The 20,536-nt window shown below is 35.4% G+C and overlaps 1 protein-coding gene across 3 annotated transcripts; it reads left to right on the top strand.

Annotated features, from left to right (window-relative positions):
• Nucleotides 1-7,465: 7,465 nt before the first annotated feature.
• LOC136235961 (phosphatidate phosphatase PAH2-like) lies at nucleotides 7,466-17,977 on the top strand. 3 transcript variants are annotated; one of them, XM_066026088.1, is made up of 12 exons: nucleotides 7,466-9,516; nucleotides 10,462-11,656; nucleotides 12,299-12,591; nucleotides 12,747-12,820; nucleotides 14,362-14,446; nucleotides 15,309-15,395; nucleotides 15,500-15,572; nucleotides 15,713-15,756; nucleotides 16,588-16,716; nucleotides 16,807-16,905; nucleotides 17,040-17,177; nucleotides 17,753-17,977. In XM_066026088.1, the coding sequence occupies exons 1-11, from the start codon at nucleotides 8,332-8,334 to the stop codon at nucleotides 17,094-17,096; spliced, it is 3,321 nt and encodes a 1,106-aa protein (XP_065882160.1). In that variant the 5' UTR covers nucleotides 7,466-8,331; the 3' UTR covers nucleotides 17,097-17,177; nucleotides 17,753-17,977. The 3 variants fall into 3 exon arrangements, with proteins under 3 accessions (XP_065882160.1, XP_065882158.1, XP_065882159.1); XM_066026086.1 differs by having other exon boundaries at nucleotides 17,702-17,977; XM_066026087.1 differs by lacking the exon at nucleotides 17,753-17,977 and adding an exon at nucleotides 17,398-17,695.
• The last annotated feature ends 2,559 nt before the right edge of the window (nucleotides 17,978-20,536 follow it).

Raw genomic sequence — 20,536 nt, 5'->3', positions numbered from 1 at the left:
TGTCTACAAGTCATTAAATTTGCATGTTGTTTTTGTTTTAGAAATTAGGTAGCAGAGAAGTTGATCAAATATTAAGACCCTTAACTTGGTTTTGCTCCAATTATGAATTAAAGATAAAGATATATACGATTGACTCTCACATTTCAAAATTGATTATTCATTAAATTCTTTATCTTTTGTGTCTACGTTAATGCTTTGTCATTTTCTTACCAAAACAGAAAATAAGAAAAGGTAGACATCATATTTAAGCAAGTGGGACATTGAGAGACACATCACCCAAGCTATATGTACCCAGTCTTAAAAGCCACCTGTTTTTTTACATGAAATATGAAACGTAAACGTAGATTATTGGAAAACAATTAAATGGACAAGTCACATAGGCGGCACGAGGGCGGTCTTCGGGGGTACTTATCCACCTCCACCCTATTCTTCACATTGTAAAGATTGTTTTGTTCAAAGTTGGACTGTTTCTACAAACGGGGTTATCTTCCAGGCTTTGGAAATTATTGACTTCCTAAGTCTACTTAATTACTATCAGTTTGGTGTCAACTTCAATCTAATTTAAAATATTATGAGTTATATTCATATCAACTAAATTAGGTTATTGTCTGATTTCATATCATGTTTTTAGATCGGAACATGTAATTTTACTGTGTAACTATATATGTTAATGGTGATATTGAAAATATAGAAAGATGTACTAATATTTTTAAAAAATTTATGTCATTTTTAGATTAAGGTATTAACAATGATGATCCAAAAGTCCTCTAAGATACCGTATTTGTATAGTATTTACAAGTTACATGTACTGGACTTAATACATCATTTGCCTCTTGAACTTGTCCACAAAATTGGATTGGACTCCCTGAAGTTTTAAAGTGTTCCGATAGTCCTCTCAACTTGTATAAAATGTTTAGATAGTTCTCTCAATTTGCGTAAAATGTAATTAATTAATTCATCGATTATAAAAAAAAGTAAGTTATATACAGAAAGTGTATTACAGTGGCTTAGAAAAGTAAATCGGCGAAGATCGGGGTATGCGGTCCTAATATTAGTGAAGGTAAGTTTTACAGTTGAACACTTAAAAACTTCATTTTTAATATGTTTTAATCTATATTCTATGAAATATGTAATAATATTCTAAGGTGCATGCAACACATCTTGCGCATGCAACTTACTTTTTGCAAGTGATCAGTGATTAATTAATTACAGTTTAGACCAGTTGAGGAGGATATCGACATACTTTAAAAGTTCTAAGGGCAAATGATGTATTACGCCTTTTTACTGTATGGGAGGTTCAAGCCGTGTTTGTATGCATATAGTAATTGTATTGTTATTGCCTTTATTAACTAATTTCACATGTAAAAATATGAGAGAATATGATAATAATAAACTCCAATTCCACCAAAAAATATATTTGTCAATTTCGTGTTATCCCAAAAATGACAAATTCACCTACTAAACTAAATTCAAATATTAAAATTATGTGTCGATTTCGTGTTGTGTGTAATTTTGCCACCTCTAATTGAGGGTGCAAATTTCAAACTTAATCATTCAAGTTTAAGTAAAAAGAATTGCCTTTCCATTAGGAATGACAATGTATAAGAGTTCCATGGGTACTCGGTACTATTCAATCCTAATAGGAATACTCGACCTTAATAAGACTATATGAACTCTGTATAAAAAAGAGTTTGAGACGGAAATAAGATTAAAAAAAAGAACTGTGACGAGTATAAGATGGAAATGAGAATACTCTCGAGGTACATGCTCTCGCCATGTATTTGCTAATATGTATTTTTTACTCTCTTAAAAGTTAATGAATGCATACTAGAAAATGAAGGGAAGAAATAAAAATTTCAATATTAAATATTTGATTATTTGTATATGTTATTGAATTATATACATGTTATTTAAAACTTTAGAATTTTTTTATTAAATTTATAAATGGTTTTGTTAAATTTGTGAATGATTTGATTATAAATATGTGGAATATAAGGTTTATAAATGTTTGATCAATTTTACTTTGAGATTGTTGCAATATCGTTTTGGAAGATTTGTCTCTGGTTTATGGAAATTGGCTGTTACTTCATGCCTTTGGTTAATTGGTCATCCTGGAATGCTATTATTTTCAATAATGAGCTTCCTTCAATTCAAATTGCTTTATTGAAGCTCCGCTTCTGTATAAGGGAATCGAGCTTTAGGATCCCGGGTCCGTGTGGCTCCAGCTTATCGGATAGGTGGATCTTTGGGTCACTATCAATTCCGTCTCGGCCTCCTCCTACACCAAACATCGTTCTTGTCTGGTAGGTTCCTCCATCCCCTGACTGGACTAAGATAAATACTGACGGATCTGTCCTCGGAGTGCCTGACACAGCAGGCACGGGTGGACTATTTTGGAATTCTTGGGGCTTTGTGAAAGGCAATTTTTCTTTCCTGATTATAGGCTCTTATGCACATATAAGAGCTAAAGGCAGTTATGTTTGCAGTTGATGTTGCCTGGGAGCGTCAATGGACAAAGCTTTGGATTGAGGTGGACTTCATCTATGTTGTAAATTTGATGACACATCGTTCCTTTAAGGTTCCTTAGATTGTCAGACATGATTGACTCATGTGTCTAACCCAATATGCTTCGATGGAAGTTGTGACGACCCGCATTTATCACAAAGGTAATCGTTCCACTGACGCTTTAGCTGGTTTTGGAACCAGGGGCGGAGACAGGGAGGGGCCTGGGGTGCCCGGGCCCCTCCGGCCGCCGGAACCACCCTGGGTAGGGGTGGTTTCCGGCTCCCCTATCTCCATTGTTTAAGGTTGGGGGGTGCTGAATTAGCACCCCCAGACTTGAGGCGCCCAGCTTTGGGCTGACTCAAGTCATCCGTATTTAGGCGGCTCGGTTTGGTGTTAAATTGGCCCTCCCCCAACCGAGCAGTTCTGTATTCGCCACTGTTTGGAACTAGTTGTAGCGCGGTCATGTGGTGGAGCTCTTTATTCTTCTTTTATTTCAGATGATATTTGTAATTTAGCATATTCTCGTTTTAGATAACTCTCCATTTAGTTTGTAATTTTCTCCATTTTTTAATATATTCGGGTTTTGTCTCTTTTGGGATCGGGGGTGCCAACCTAGTTGGGATGTCGGCTCTCGGTCAGAGGCATGGTCCTTACTTTCATTCAATTTTTTTTTATGATTTTTTTATGATTTAATTTATATATTAAGTGATAAGGAATATGGGCCAAAGCCCACTAAACCTAGCTCAAACACCCCCAAACAATCGGTCCATCAGAATGACCCGAGTCCATACCCATGTATTAGACCCGACCTAGTCAAATAAGTCTATATAAAGACCTCCAAGTTCCAATAGGAAGGTATGTTTGATCTGTCTCCCTCTCTCTACTTAAGACTCTATCTCTCTAGAATTATTACTAACTTAGGCGTTGGACTATCCCTAGGGACTGACCACGCATAGGAGGAGTCTGAACTGTTAGTCCCTAATAAGGAGGATTAGTTCTAAGGGGGGAGGGGTGAATAGAAATATTGAGTAATTTATACCTTTAAAAAAGTTCTTACTCAAGTCAATATAACACAGTGGGTAACTTCAGTATCAGTCAACTTCAGTTTACTAAGCTTTTTAGCAATTCAATCTACTGAGATTGCTTCAGATTCTGACAATTTCCAACTCATAGGATGACTCATTATCAGAGGTTCTGAAGTTTTATAACGTATGCACAGTTCAATGAATATTCAGAGTGTTAATGTGTGAGATAAATTCAGAGCATAAAATGATTTAGTAGAAGTAAAGGCAAATAGTAGGGAAAGAAATACTCAACAGATTTATAATGGTTCGATCTTTTGCCCATGTCTACTCCTCAGAATACCTTCTTATGAGCTTTAATCCACTATCGATCTCTTTCAGAGGTAGAGAACCAACCTTTAGAGAATAGCCTAAGTTTGAATGAAGTACATTCCTTCAGTCAACTAATTCACTCTTTGCTTCTTATGACCGAAGCAACAAATCACTACTGATTTACAATCGAAAGATTGCAATTTCTTTAAATAAGAGTGTGTTTGAACTAATCTTTCTAACCAATTACACAGATATGAACTTGATTTGTATTTCACACTTTGCTCTGTTTTTAGCTTTTTACAATATATCTCGTATGTACTTGAATTGCTCTCTTGGTTGGTTGAAATTGTTCTTAAGCATTGCATATATAGGTAGAGATTCAAACTAGCCATTTGAATTCAGAAGGAGACCATTGGGAAGAAATAACTTTTGTTCTTCTCTAGAACTTCTGGATCCTTTGTCAAAATTTCCAAATAGGGAACTGACCATTTCAGACTCAGAAGACCGTTGAGAAGCTTCATTCAATCATATTCTCTAGTTCTGATCTTGTAGGCTGCAGACTGGAGAGTTTCCGTTTTGGTGATTACAGAGAGAGATAGGTTAATGGTAGAGATGATTGTCTTATGTGCTTTATCAAGAATGGGCAAGTCTTGGGGAAGATGACGATGTTGTTGTCTTCTTCTAAGTTTGGACTTAGGCTTCTGGCTAAGTCTTTATTTGGCTAATGGCCTTTTTGCTTTTATATGGAAGTAACCTAATATACCTTATACAATTTTTAATACTTAAACAAAATTGTTAGATAACAAGAACATATTTAATTTTGAATTTTAATTACTTGAGGGATCTAATTCTTTAATCGTAATTTTTGTCATAATCAAAACTTCATCAAAATTAGATTTCAACAATCTCCCTCATTTTGATGATGATAAAAATATTCAGAGGAAGGAACAAATTTTACTTCCCCAGAATTACTGAACTTACGTTGATTCTCAATACTCTCTCATTAGGGTTGAGCTACCGACTTTGCTATTGAGAAAACAATCAGAAGGTTAAATATTTCAATAGCAAAAAAGTATTAGAGGTAAAATAAATTAAGATGAGTATCATGGCTTCATAGTAAAAAATAACAGAGCTTAACATATGTCGGAGTTTTAGAATGTTTGGAAAGTTAAAAAACATATCAGAGCATGATTCAATAAAGTATCAGAGCATGATATAAATTTGAACAATTAAAAAAAATATTCAAAGCGTAAAATTTAAGCACAAGTGTAAGCGAGTCAGGATTCAGAATTATATTATAAGTAATTACATAGTAAAAGCACATAACTATGACTTGGATAAAGTTAAACAACTTATAGACCTATAGCTAATGATCTAGACTAATGAGTTTGATCTTTGTTAAGTTCTTGGTCTTCTTCTAGTTTTGTTTTATTCCGATTCTTTCTCTTTCTCGTTCTCCCCTTTTTTGTTATCAGCAATAAGGTGAGAATAAATATCAGCTGAGGTGCATGTGGATTGGCGAGAATTTAGCTGAACGGTGAACTTCTGCAGTTTTTCAGAATTTTGTGTGAGTCCAATGTTTATAACATTGAAGGTTTCGACACATTCAGGAGAAATAGTGCCTTACCTACTCATCTCTATTAGAAGAAGTTGAAGTTCTTTTGACTTCTAAAGGGCAATGACAATGAGAGAATGAGAGTACTTCTAGAGAATATCGATAAGACAGTTGTCTAATGTCTTATACTGCTAGCAATATTATCTAGTCTATTCCTAGAGAGCATCATTGACACATGGATCGATACTCTTTTTACGATCCAAGTCACTCATAGGGACCGTCCGATCCAAGCTAAGGAATACCCCTCTGAAGATGTTTATAGTACCATCTGGCCAGGTGGATGAATATCCACCATCAGACCAAAATCAGTACGATAAAGGAAAGAAGAGCCCTCAAATCATGTGAGGCGGTTACGTAGGATGTATGCCATATAGCAGGATGCACCGCTTGATGTCATAATGGTTTGAGGACCTCATGACTAATAAGATAATGACAACTATCTAATGAGTCACTAAGACACACATTTCCCAAGATACAACAACTACCCATGAAGCTACTATATAAAGTAAAATGAGCACCCTAAATAAGTATGTAACATCACCGTCACCGATATTCACATTGTCTTCAACCTTCCTCTAACCTTTGCTAACTTAAGTGGGGCTGGTATTATTGCTCGTGACAGTAAGGGCAAGATTATGCTCACTGCTACTTTTCCACTCGGGCTCATTTCCTGTACTGAATACGCAGAATTACTTGCTATCATTAAAGGTTTGCAGCTAGCGAGGGATAATGGTTTCTAGAATGTGGTGTTCGAGTCAAATTGCATTTCCGTGGTGAATGTGCTTAATAAAGTTAATCATCCCCCTGTTGATCTTATCCCTCTGCATGAAGACGTGTTGCTGCTTGCTGGTGGATTCTTGGCTTGAAGAGAAAGATTAACGAGGTTGCTCACCTTCTTGCTTCATGGGATTCTACAATCTCAGATTCAGTTATTCTAATTGAGGAGTGTCCTCCTTTTTCATTGTGTTGTATTCAGATTGATTCTTCTTCTTTGGTTTAATAATATTTTACATCAAAATAATAATATGAGTGACACGTCAACCTGAGTCAACTCAGACAGGTGATTGAAACGAAACGTGACAATCATGTGTCGGTTATTTTTATGGAAAAAACTAAGTTTTATTTATTTTTATAAAAATAACCGACACGTGATAGCCAAGTGACGCATACATGGATGTCATATGTCGTTTCAGTCAGAGATCTAAGTTGACTCATATTGACGTATCACCTACATCATCATTCTAATGCTTTTTAAGCAGTGAAATCGCGGGAGTGATTTAATTGAGATAAAACTCAAAGTTAAGTGATTTTATTGAGACAAGTTGAAGTTGAGTGACCATTTTGAGACAACTATGTAAGTTCAGTGACCAATGATGCTTTTAACCCTTTTCCATCCTAATTAAGCTAAATATTTGGTGTTAAACCCTCAAAAAAGATATTTTAAGAAAATTATTTTCAATCCGGTTATGGTTGAGAAATAATTTTAAAAAGACTGTCTTTAACTCTGTAATTAAAAATTAATTATGATGTTTTAAATGTCGTAATAGCACCATTATAATGAGCCTATCATGGTACTGAGGTTGTTTTTAACCACAAAGTAAAAAACCGCTATTCAAGGGAATCAATTTTCAACTATTACGCAATGCTTTTTAAGAGCCGGTGCCAATGAACAGAGGTTCCGAGTGCTGACTCTAGTTTCTGAAAATGCCTTGCTTCCTCCCCATATCGGCCAGCTAATATAATATGCCCATCTTTCGTTAGACTTTATTCCGCTACCCGGAATATCCTTTTGGGATTTAACCCAAATACCTGGGTTAAAGTGTTTAAAGTGAAAAGAAAAAAGAAAGTAAGAGTTAACCGGACAACCTTAACAAAACAGAACAAACGTTGGAAGTTGCATCTATCCAATGCCTCTCACCAAAACTCCAACAAAAGAAAGAAGAGTCTCTGTCTAATGTTTTTTTTATTATATTATAGTATAGTAGCATGAATTATGATTAGTAGGTCCCTACCTGAAATATAACTGCGCCACCAAACAACTCACTCACTCTTCAAAAATCCACAATCCACAAGGAAAAACGATCTTTGCTTACGCGTCATCAACTAGACCATCTTCTCTTTCTTTCTCTCTTCGACAATTCCAATGGAAACCCAAATCAAAAGAGACTAATTTAGATCACAAAAGGGAAAAAAAAAAATTTGATCTTTCAGTTTTATGAATCTCTAGAGATCGAGCCTCCTCATTCTCTCCTCGCCGGGTCAGTTTCATTTTATCTTCTGTCCGCCGCATTTGGGTTGAATCTTAGTCATCAAATTAAAAGACTCGTTCTTTTTCTCCTTTTTACTCTATTCTTACAGTTTGGCACATTCGAATATAATATAAAGAATATGCTTTTTATTCAACCAACTGCTCTTCTTTCTTATTGCTTTCATTTCGATTTGAAGCATTTACTGTTTTCTTATATGGCTTGTCTTTTGGAACTCTCTGGGTCTCTTTGACGATTTTCCTTTTTCAGCTGCCTTTCGTATCTGCTTATCTTTTATATTCTATTTTTGGCTTCTCTAATTTCACCTACTGCCGAGTTCCTTTGGTGGTTGTCTTTTCAATTTTTCCTTTGATTTGTGCTTTTCTGGGACCGCAAGGAGAATAGCGGTTGCCTTTCTGAGTTTATTGTCGTTTGGATTATTCAATTGCGTGATTTCTTTTTGGGGTTATCAGAATTGAAGTTTTTGAGATACACAAAAGGTTTAGGGGAGAGTTTGAGGTTTATGCTTATAGAGCCTCACAAGCTTGTGGGGTTCTTAATTATGATTGAATTTTGAGATTTTGTGATTGGGGTTTTTTGATTGATCTGAATAAAATTCTAGCATCAGAAGATGTATCATGTAGGAAGGCTTGGCAGTTATATAACCAGAGGGGTTTACACAGTCTCTGGCCCATTTCATCCTTTTGGTGGAGCGGTGGATATTATTGTGGTGGAGCAGCCGGATGGAAGCTTCAAATCCTCGCCTTGGTATGTCCGGTTTGGGAAATTCCAAGGGGTTTTGAAGGCAAGAGAGAAGGAAGTTAGCATTAGTGTTAATGGAGTTGATGCGAATTTTCACATGTATCTTGATCAGAGAGGAGAAGCTTACTTTCTAAGGGAGGTCGAAGGAGAAGAAGGTGAATTTGTTTCATCTTCTTCTTCTAGTGATGAGACAGGTGAGAATTCCCTGGAAAGCAGGAGACCAATGAAGTCCAGAAGCTGCAATTATGATGTTGTTGAATCAAATTTAGATGACCGGATTGATGCTGCTAATGGGGAGATTCTGCCTAGGACTAGGTCCCGGAGGTCAAGGATATTTGGTCTGGTTTTTGGACGGAGGTCAATGAAGGAAGACAGTTATAAAGATGCAGATGATGTTGATGGTGCTGGCATTGTAAGAGTAAATTCATTCGAGCGTGCAGAAATTGCAGCCGATCTCTTGGATGTGAAGTGGTCGACTAATCTTGCTACTGCGAAGTCCATTAAAGATAATGCTTCACAGTTTTCTGCTTCAAATACATCTGATAGTAAGGGAGACGAACATAATGGAGAAATGCAGGTGGATTCATCTATGCCAGAGGCCATAGATACCGTGGTGGAGCATTATATATTAAATGAGGAATGTGGTCCTTGTAATGTGGAGATGAACAATGGTTCTCAGTCTGCATTCATGGACCAGGATTTCGTAATTGAGGAAGCTAGTGTAGAAATTTCGAGTTTAGATGCTAAGGAACAAATTGTTGAAACTATCTCCGAAATCAGTTGTTCTGATACAAAAATTGTGGATGTCTCTGAAGCTTTTCTTGGCAATAAGTTTGATGAAGAATCGGATGCCAGTAAAAGTAATGTGGCATCACAAGTTTTTGGCGTTTCTGAGGAGAGGGGATCTGAGGAGATGGGATCGAATAGAATTCAGTCATTTGTCTGTTGCGAGAAATCGGAGAATTCAAAAGAAGAATCCGACGAAACAATATATCTCACCACTGAAGGACCCGGGGAAGTTCAATTTTGTGCAACTATGGAGCTACTATCCGAGGTAAATATTCTGTCTATTACCTCCAATAGAACTTGTGGATAATCTATACTTTTAAAGTTATTTTCTTCTTGAATTTTGGAGGGAAAAAAAGAATACTTAGAACATATTCCATAAAATTAACTAGTGGCTTTACAAAAATCTTAGTTTGATACTGAACATGCCTAGAACAAGCTTAAGCTGAATCTAATTTAGCAAATTTTTCATGTTGTGGGCTTGTATGCCAATATGGTACACCTGTTAGTCCTTTGTGTGATGATACTTTCTTTTGGCAATCTGATTCCTTGAAAATATCTTATGTAGTATTTCTCTTGAGGAAAATCTAATGGAGCTGAAGCATGGCGTTACATTTCCCGTATGTATTTGAGACTTATCTAACATCAGATACCGAAGAAACATCCCCAACTTTTATTCTTTAAATTAACATCCTCCCAACAAGTTAGGCCTTGTGGGCAAGTATGTTTTGCCAATAGTGTACCTTCATAGTTCTTCCATTGTTACTGTTTTCCTTTTTCTGTCTTTTCAAGTGCCATTTTCATTCACTGTTAATAGTTGCGTTGCCAACTTCGATTTTTTTTTTTTTGGTCAAAATATCATCTGCTTCATGTGTGTGGATTAGAGAAAAGTTTATAATCATTGAAGATCAGTGTGAAGTTTGGGCAGCTGAAAGTTCCAAATTTTGTTGTCCCTTGAAAGTTGAAAGTCTCAAGTTTGGTTTCTTGTCCATTGGAATAATCATTGAATTATGGTCGAGCTTAAACTCATGATTTATCTAGATTGAGTCAATCATATTCACACATTTCTTTGCTGATCATAGCTTGGCTCTGTAAATATTTAGCTTTCCTTCGTTTCACTTTTGATTAGGCTGTGGCTTGATTCGTTTCTTTAATTGCTTTCATTGATAACTTTTGATTCTGTTGACGCTGAGGTGATTAAAGTTTCATTCAGGATGCAGTTATTCAGCAAGCTGAGGAAATAGAGTTGGAGACCGTGCCTATTGAGTCTTGTGATGATTATCCTCGGCAGTCAAATCCATCTCCTCCTGCAATATGTGGCCAAGATAAGGTGAACCTTCAAACGCCATCCACTCTGTCAGAATCCTATACTGAAAAGGTCAGTGTGGATCCAATACACAGTTCTGTTGAGGTAGAGCCAAAGAGCATTAGCTCTGTTTATGTGTTTAGCAACTCAGATCATCCAGTTGAGAAAGATATGATTATTGGAGAACAAGTTGATATGGATGAGCTTCAACCTTCTTGTGAATCACTTGTGGATGTAGAACAACCTGATAGAGATTGCGACATGATAAAAGCATTTAGTGCCCCGGTATCAGAGACTTCAGAGGAAGAACAATTTCCCTTTTCTGATTTTGATGACTTGAAACATGGAGAAACTCTAAGAGTGTCCAATTCTCTGGATGATGTAGACAAAGAGGATCGTTCCTCATATTCTCCAGAAGGCACTCTGAAAATCGATAATCCTCTCAATACAAATGATGAATCTTATTCATCTCAAGATATCTTATTCCAAAAGGATCAGTTTTCTGATACTGGCAACTTAATACGAAGTTCAGAAATAGCATCTATCGCCATTTCGATTCCTAAACTTCATACAACTGCTGGTGCAGAAGACTTGAAACACGGAGAAACTCTGAGAGTGTCCAATTCTCTGGATGATGTAGACAAAGAAGATCGTTCCTCATATTCTCCAGAAGGCACTCTGATAATCGATAATCCTCTCAATACAAATACTGAATGTTATTCATCTCAAGATATCTTATTCCAAAAGGATCAGTTTTCTGATACTGGCAACCTAATAGGAAGTTCAAAGATAGCATCTATCGCCATTTCGATTCCTAAACTTCATACAACTGCTGGTGCAGAAGTTGGCCGCTTGACAGGATCATTACCTAATATGTGGTCTCAAATTGACAATCTAGGCACAGACGATGCTTGTTGTCCCTTAAGCCATTCACTAGATTCAAATTTTACACCCTTGGAGTGGAAAATTCCAAGCAAGGAAGAGGCATGCTCTATAAATTCAGATACAAACAAGGACAACCAATTACCATCTGAGCACTACAGTAAGGGAGATTCTCACCTTTCAGAAATTATCGAAAGTGGTGTTGCAAATCCTGCTGTTGGTAAGATTGCAATAGTATATGGTTTTATAATCTTTTATATTCATGGCTTACTGTAGTTTTAGGTTGATTGGATGATAGCCAGACATTTGCAATCAGATGCTATATTGAGGAAACAATATGATTTTCTTTTTTTGTTGCAACCTATTTGACGAATCATTTCGGGACTAAGGCTTTGTTGTTGTTGTTGTTGTTGTTGTTGCAACCTATTTGACATTTCTTTCTCATGGGGATTATATGTTTTCAACTTAAAAAAATGAAAATTCTCTCTCAATTGGCGGTTATAGTTTTTGAATATGAATAAACCAACAAGGAGCAATGGTTGTATTTGTTAATTGTTAGATAGTCAATCATGCATTCTTCTGTTTGCAGAGATATCTCTTTGCACACACCTGTTACATGAAGGAATAGCAGCTGGAGCTTCTTCTCAAGCATTTGATGCTGAAAAGCTGGACTTAGATAAATTAATTGCTCTAGGTTCTGTTAGTATGAAGAATGATAGGCTTATTGTTAAAATTGGCAGTCATTACTTCCCATGGGATGCAGCTGCCCCTATTGTTTTAGGAATTGTTGCATTTGGAAGTGAAATCATATTTGAACCAAAAGGCATGATCCCTGTTAACCGAGTTGAGAAATCTCTTGTAGGGGATCCATCAAAAACCACTGTTACATCTGATGGAAGCTGGAGAATATGGCCTTTCGGAAGTTCAAGATCTAGGAAGAACGAGATGTCAACTCCAATTGATACTGGAAATACTGGTGTTGAGAATGTTTCAGAAAGCAATATTATTGATAAAAATATGGTCGAGTCCAAGGTCTTAAGGAAAAAGGTAAGGGCGAATACTCCAACATCTGAAGAGTTGGCATCCCTTAATTTGAAGGAAGGTGGCAATGTGGTAACATTCACATTCTCCACTGCAATGCTTGGAAAGCAGAAGGTCGTTCACATCTGTATTTATTACTTAAACTATACCTTTTTCCCCATTTAGATATTTTTTTTTTGTCTCATCTACACTTCAAAGTTTATTTTCCATCTATTATTTTTCAATTTTTTTTTATTTTGGAGAAATTACTTAAATTTACTGTTCAACAGGTTGAAGCCAGAATTTATTTGTGGAAATGGAACACTCGAATAGTGATCTCTGATGTGGATGGGACAATAACCAAGTAAGCTTTATTTTAGTTTTTCTAATGCAATAGAGTATTTCTTAACTTTTGAAATTTGAAATGATTTACCAGTTGAAAATTTCAGAGTTTTCACTGTTTCGTGTTACTGGATATGTTGTCAAAATTATACAACGTGATTTCATTTTGTGCTAATAATCTGACTACCAAGGCGCAAGGCTCAGGCGCTCGCCTGATGAACAGAAGGGGCAGAAAATGAGAAAAAATAGATAGAAAATCTAACTATCAATATTTGATACTAATGTCACTAATACTCTATTAGTATTTAAGGCACAATTCATGATGAACTAAAAAACACACTTATAACCACACAAACAAGACAAAACCACATAAAAACATAATATTAAACGTCAAAAACACCAAGTTAGTGTGGACAACATAGACTAAGATACTAGAACTGCAGCAGACCTCAGCTTGTTTCTTGTGTCGCACTGCAGAAGGAGCTCTCTCCTTTACGTCTCTTATTTTTTTTTTCCCTCTCTTCTATTTTTATGTCTCTTCTTATTCTGTTTTGCTTGGATCAATAGTTTAGATTTAAGTTTACTAAATAGGATAAGTGGTTGAGATTAGTGAACCTTTTATTTTAATGAGAGCAGTAAAAAGAAAAATTAAAAACCTTTTAAAAAGAAAAATCATTAATCAAAATGCAGAAGAGGCATGTCTGAGGAGAGCCTGCGAAGTCTAGGCGACGTGCACAAGGCGAGAGCCTTTTAAACAGAGCCTCGCCTAGGACTTGTTAGGCGCAGGACCTTGAGCCTCGCCTGAAGCGCGCCTTTAACAAATATGTGCTATTGTGCACAAGACCTGGCTGTGAAAATATTATGGAGAGCAAATATGTTTTTTAATAGGGACACTGAAACTGATGAAATAGGTCCGTTGGGAGTTTTTTGGGATGTAGGTTCTTTCTTTTTTATTCTTTTCAATTTTTAGTCATCATTGATAGGACAATTAATGCTTTGAAAAGACTTTCTTTCAAGTGTATGTGCCAAGTTTGTGAGCTTCAATGTTTCTGTCTTGGTTCTTTATTTCTGTGTCTTTTTACCTCTTGCTGATTTATTTATTTCTATAAGGGTTATTTGGTATGCTGCACGGAAACTCTTCTTCACTAGCGTTTCCGCGTTTCGTGTCCGTTTTCCTAGCTAAATTTTCTTAGAAATAAAGTTTCCCAGTTTCCGTTTCCGTTTCAGTGCAACAGAGGTTATTTGACACTCTTTACTAATTAACTTATCTGTTTGAAATTTTATTGTTCTGAATTTTGAGCTTTTGGTACTTGATAACTTGCTTGAAATTCTATTAATCGAAATTTGAGCCTTTGATTCTCAAGATCTTGCATTTAAATTTCTACCTATACGTTCTTCTGTACTTGCTTGGTTGATCAGAGTCAGCTACCACTGCATTTATATTTTCTTGAATTTGCCAATCTCACATTATGAAGATTTCCCTATTTTTCTTACCTTTTCCATCCCTGGAAGCTGGGTTCCTCCTGCACAATCTAATATCTTTGTTTGACATTGTTATCACAGATCAGACGTTCTTGGTCAATTCATGCCTTTGGTTGGAAGAGATTGGTCTCAAACAGGGGTTGCACATTTGTTTTCAGCTATCGAGGTTTGTGCCCTGTGGTATTGGCATTTCGGTTCAAATTTATGTATGAGTTCATATTTCTGCAATATGTGGTGTATCATATTTTCATTCATGACTTCAAAAAAGAAAATTTCTTACCTGAGTTTAGTAATCCAAATCAGATTCTTTTGGCCTTCAAATCTGTGTGATGAAATGAAAATAGGGTAAAGTCCAAAAAAAACCCCTGTGCTTTCACTTTTTTGTCAAACTGGTATCTGTAATTTTTTTTTTTGTTGGTCCAAATAGGGACTGAGGTTTTCGTTTGCGACTAGGAGATGAATGACGTTTTTCACTTTACTAAAAACAAGGACCTCAAAATTAAAATGAGCGTTGACAACCTCAAAATTGAAAAATTCAAAGACTTGATGGTATTCTAATCAACTTTAATTCTTCAACTTTTTAACTTTGAGGTCATTTAGCTGTTGGTTGGTGAGGAGAGAGAAAGTGAATGTTTAGAGAGAAAGTTCCGAAAATGTGATTTTGGAAAATAAAAAATTTGGTTCCATAGTAAATGTGGTACTAAACAACTTTAATTCTTGGAATTTTTCATTTTGAGGTCGTTAACGGTCATTTTTATAGTGTTAAACTAAACTATCCTCGTTTTTAGCAAACGAAAACCTCAGTCCCCATTCAGACAATTTTTTTTTAAAGGTACCAGTTTGACGAAAAAAAGTGAAATCACAGTTTTTTTTAGACTTTACCCATGAAAAATATCATTCTGTGGAACTAAACTTCTTATGGTTGGAAGTATTAGTAACCCTCTCGAAGACTTATGTTGTGTACAACTTGTTTGTAACTGGTGGTAATGTTTCTCGCGTAAACTTAATTTTTTTTAAAATTGTTACAGGAAAATGGATATCAATTGCTTTTTCTAAGTGCACGTGCAATATCTCAAGCCTATCTTACTAGACAGTTTCTAGTCAACCTTAAACAGGTGAATTGAGTTCATTATTTTAAGTTGAGAAGTCTGAAATTTATGTTGTTGTGTTTTGTTTTGTTTTATTTTGTTCCTTAGGGGTATATTCTACCATTTTGCAGGATGGGAAGGCCTTACCAGATGGTCCTGTAGTCATATCCCCTGATGGGCTTTTCCCATCTCTATTTCGTGAAGGTAAGGTAACTATATAGGCATAGGCTGCCTTTACCTAAGCAGAGCATGCATATGGTTTTTATTTCAAATCCTTACAATAACACTTTGGTAAGAACTGTATGCAGCATTTCTCGACTAAACATTTTTTCCTATTTTTTCAGTCATTAGAAGGGCTCCTCATGAATTCAAGATCGCGTGCTTAGAGGTTGGTTTTCCTCTTTTCCTTGTCCTTGTCTTCTCTCTCTCTCTCTCTCTCTTTTGGTCTTGGCATATTCTATTGTATGTAATTCAATAGACGGTGCTGTTTTCTGAATTCATTTTAGGGAAAAGTATAGAAAAAAAAACCATGTGGTTTCATTGATTTGCAAGTAGAGGAAGGTGTTATTCTTTTTTTTGCAGAAAAGGGCATGCAATTTTCATAGTTAGCAAAAAAAAAAAAAAAAGAGAAGGAATTTAATTAACAATGTTAGTTTTTGATGATGGGATATGTTGACTTTGGTGACATGGCATGTTGACTTTGATGATAGGGCGTGTTGACTTTGACTTTGCTAACATGACACAATGAAATATTGACTTTTGTTGATGTGACATGTTGACTTGATGATTTTTCATGTTGACTTGATGTCATGAGAACGGTGTTAGTCAATTTCCTTTTTTTTTTTGCTAACTGGTATATTGTCCGCTTTTGTAAAAATAAGAATATCACATTTCCTCTACTTGCAAATTGGTGAAACAATGAAACCACAACATTTTTTTTTGTACTTTTCCCTTAATTTTATGACAGAATGCTTTGAGTTCGGATGATGAGCTTTTAGTAGTTTGTCTCTCTTTTGGATTAAAGTTCTTTGAGAAATTTTATTTTCCCTGAGCAATTAAACCTAGATTGTACTTACAATCTCTATCTGAGAGTGTTTAGGGTGCTAGACTTCAGTCAGAAAGGGATAGATCCTAGATTGTCAAAATCTCACATTTCCTAGAAAACGGTGGAGAACTATTTTTTCTAGCAAGTTAAAGGCATTTTCATTCTATGTAACAGGATATCAAGGCGTTGTTCCCTTCAGACTGCAACCCTTTCTATGCTGGTTTTGGTAATAGAGATACAGATGAGTTTAGCTACCTTAAGGTTGGAATTCCAAAGGGAAAAATCTTCATCATTAATCCCAAGGTACATCACGGTGTTTATACTAGTGAGAATGCACTATTCTTCCTTCATCACTCTCTTTACTTTAAAGCTCTCTTTTAAACACGTGTACAGGGTGAGGTTGCCGTACACCGTCGCATCGACACAAAATCATATACTTCGCTTCAGGATCTTGTGCATGGCATGTTCCCCGTCATGAGATCATCTGAGCAGGTTCTGTTCTGTTCTGCTTCCCTTTTCCGCTCTATGCTTTTAGCAATTCCAGAGCTATATGTCTGAATTTTTAAATTTAATTTATTCTTCTATAGAGTGTGACTAATTCTTCCTTTTTCCCTCATTTGCAACAGGAGGATTTTAATTCATGGAATTTCTGGAGATTGCCGCCGCCTCATATTGATATTTGAAAGTGTCAACTGAAGATTATTGGCTACCTTCCCGAATACAGAGATGAATTTGTTGGCAATCCCTGTTATGGAACTATTCAGGTACTCGTGATTTCCTTTTATGTTTTATTGGAACTATGGGTAGAACGCCGGGCTTCACTTTAGGGCTGAGGTACAAATTGGCCCCCAGCATATTTGGGGATGAGTTGATTAAAGCATAATGTGTTTTCCGGAGCAATGTTGTCAATATAAACTCCTAGTATGCCGTTACACTTATTTAATGGTAGCTGTCTAAGTTGACAATTCAGCTGTTATCACGCAGGAAATCTGATGTAAGCTTAAATGGATACAAGCGTCGGGCAACACTGGGCTAGTGTTTTTACTTTGAGGATAAACTTGATCTGAAAAAGATGTTGGGGTTAATCAATTCATCCCCATAAATTGTTGGGAGCAATTTTGTACCTTAACACCATTTTCTTGAATTATTCTTCAATCCAATTGATTATCGAAAAGATACCAAATTGTGTGAATTTGGTTAAAGATATTCGTCAACAGGAAATTCAATATCTTATTAATCATATGGAGTTTGATTAGGTCTTATAATTCAACCTGCTGGACAATTGCAGGTTGGACGTAGCCAAGACCTGGAGCAGAAGTCTGATCAGTCTTTTGTGCAGGTCTGGCTGATCTCTTGGCGCTCAAAAAGGAAGTTCATCGTAGAAAGTAGAAAGAAGTAGAATTCGTTATACATTTGTCTTGCTTGAGAAAAGTTTAAATGTAAAATATTGTACAGTACATATGACTACTCTTTAAGCATCGTTTCCTTGAAGATTGATGTATAATTTCTCAATACGACTTGCGACATCAATTCCTTATTGATTCTGAGATCATTAATTATTTCAGTTGTGGTCTTCACAGCATTTCATTGAGATGAAACTCTATGTGCCATTCATATTAGTTATGGTTTGATACATAAAGTGCAGGCAATTAAGTAGAAACATCAACTCTGATGCCAAAGTTGGTCTGAGCAAAGTGAACGAGGTCATCTATCTCATGATCATCAATAAACCCGTTTCCATTAGAGTCAGCAGAGCGCACACTCCACCAGGCTCGGACCCCTCCGAACCATCCTCCGAAGGTTTTGACAGCACTCATAAGTTCAACTCTGCTAATCTTACCATCTTTGTCAGCATCAAATCTTGTTAACCATTTCTTGAACTCTGCCCTTGTCATAGCTGGTCTTCCATCTCCTTTGCATACCATTCTTTTTCTTTGACTTTCCTCCTCCAATTTACTAGCTAATTGATTTCATATGCTTGAGAATCAGATCTATTTATAGGTATAAAGGCTTATTTGGCTTCTTTGTTATCCAAAACTTTATTATTTGCCCCATTTTATAATTTCACAAAAAAATTCACATTATTTGCCCCATTTTATAATTTCACATGACACAATTTTTAATATGTGACAATTGTTTTAATTATTTTTTTCTATATATAATTTATATAAATGAGAAAAAAATAAATTCTTTATTTATCCACATTTTGTCATTATCAAGTGGCTTAATATTCCTTTTTATCCCTTTCTCTTAACAATTTATTTTATTAATTTTGGATTTTTCTTCATATTTTTTAGATTGATTAGTTGTTGGAATTGAACTTTTGGGACCATGAATTTCTGCTTTTGGAATATTATGTCCCAACCCATTCTATGCTAATTTGTATGTGTAGCTAATTAATTCAACCCATTATAACTCCATGGAAAAATTTCAGTTGTTTCCTGTTGATGTTTGGTGTTTGTGTTAGCTGTTGTAGATATCTAAAATCAGATGTTTCAAAATTTTATTAAACACTTTATTTTTAAAAAAAATTAAAAGGTAATTTTAAAAAATGAAAACAAATGGACACTAAGCCTTTGAATTTTAAGAACTTAAAATCGTACAAGTCTACTAGTTTGACCATGCATTTTACAATATATTTACTTTAATTAATTTATTGAATTATTATAATTATATTTCATAAATTTAATATTTTTTTTAAGGAAGATCAATACTAATTTCCCAATTTCCCTTCTTGTATTTTGAACTCACATCCCTGATATTTAAGATGTAGATAAAGTTTATTTACGTTATAAATATCAGATAAAGTTTATTTACCGCTATATCAATGGTTGTTGATATTTATATAAATTTAATATTTAAAATAATAAAATAAAATCTTGAGGTCTCCATTCATATAAATATGTAATGGAATGTGAAATATTCTGAGATTGAAAGAGGGTAATCCACATCATGCCCTGTCCTGTGTGTAGGTATATGTATGTATAAGGCTGTAATCGAGCCGAGCTCTGACTTGCTCAAGCTCGGTACGATATAAAATTAACGAGTTCGAGCTCAAGTCGAGCTTTGACTTGTTTAAGCTCGGATCAACTGATTAGAAAATAAACGAGCTCGAGCCGAGCTTCAAACGTTTCGAGTCCAAAATACTCTTTGAACTTGATTCATTAAGAAAATTATCAAATTCAATTAGCTAAATAATCATCCCAACCTTAATTTATCGATATTAAAACCATCCATAATAATAATAGTTTCGGTAACCGGAAGGGCCTGAGCCCCTCCAGGACCTCTATCTCTGCCCTGCATATATATCATGGATTTGAATTTATTTTGTTTAAGTTTTGTGATGATATCTAGTGCGATATTCTCTTTAATATATGGAAACAATGTCATCAACTGTTTAATATTCTGTTTCTTTTATGAACCGAAAGAAGAATAAAAGCAAATCGAATCAACGATTTACCAGAAGAATCCAAACTACATTTTCTAACCTTTGCATCCAACTATTTAAATTCCTTCTCATCATCAGGTGTTCTTTTTTGTTGGAATTTTTTAGAGATAATGTCAGGAATTTTTTGTTCAGTAGACAGGAGATAATTTGTCTTCATAATTCGGAATCATTGCCTAATAATTCTGCGTCACCAAGATTACGCAACCATATTTTCTTACATAAAGATTTTTCGGCTTTTCATATTTTTTTTTTCCACAGTACGGGTTGGAATCCACGACCTTCCACATTTGAAACTAGATGTGTATCAATTAAACTACATTTCCTTTAACCAACTTTTCATAAATGATTTTAGCTTCTAACTTAAAGCAATATTTAGAGGTAAATTACATAGGATGTGTACAATCTTCATTTTTTTATACAAAAGTATATCACTTTATAGATGTCCTCCTACTGAAGTCTACATCCGGTAAAAATGACCAATCAACTCTAATAACAACTTGTTTACATCGGCAACGAGAGACTCCAGGAGTTCTTATCCGGCTTAAGGTCAAGTGTCACCTTATCAAATTTCACTCCTTAAAAATTATATATGGAGGACATGCGAGTGACCAAGAAGAGGCAACTCAGTTTAGAGCAATAATGGTGGAGATAGCGTCTTATATGGGGGTTTCGAAT

Source organism: Euphorbia lathyris, chromosome 7, assembly GCF_963576675.1.
Source record: "Euphorbia lathyris chromosome 7, ddEupLath1.1, whole genome shotgun sequence".
NCBI classification, from domain to species: Eukaryota; Viridiplantae; Streptophyta; class Magnoliopsida; order Malpighiales; family Euphorbiaceae; genus Euphorbia; species Euphorbia lathyris.
The sequence above is the reverse complement of the archived record's forward strand: the minus strand, read 5'-3'. Positions and strand labels throughout refer to the sequence as shown.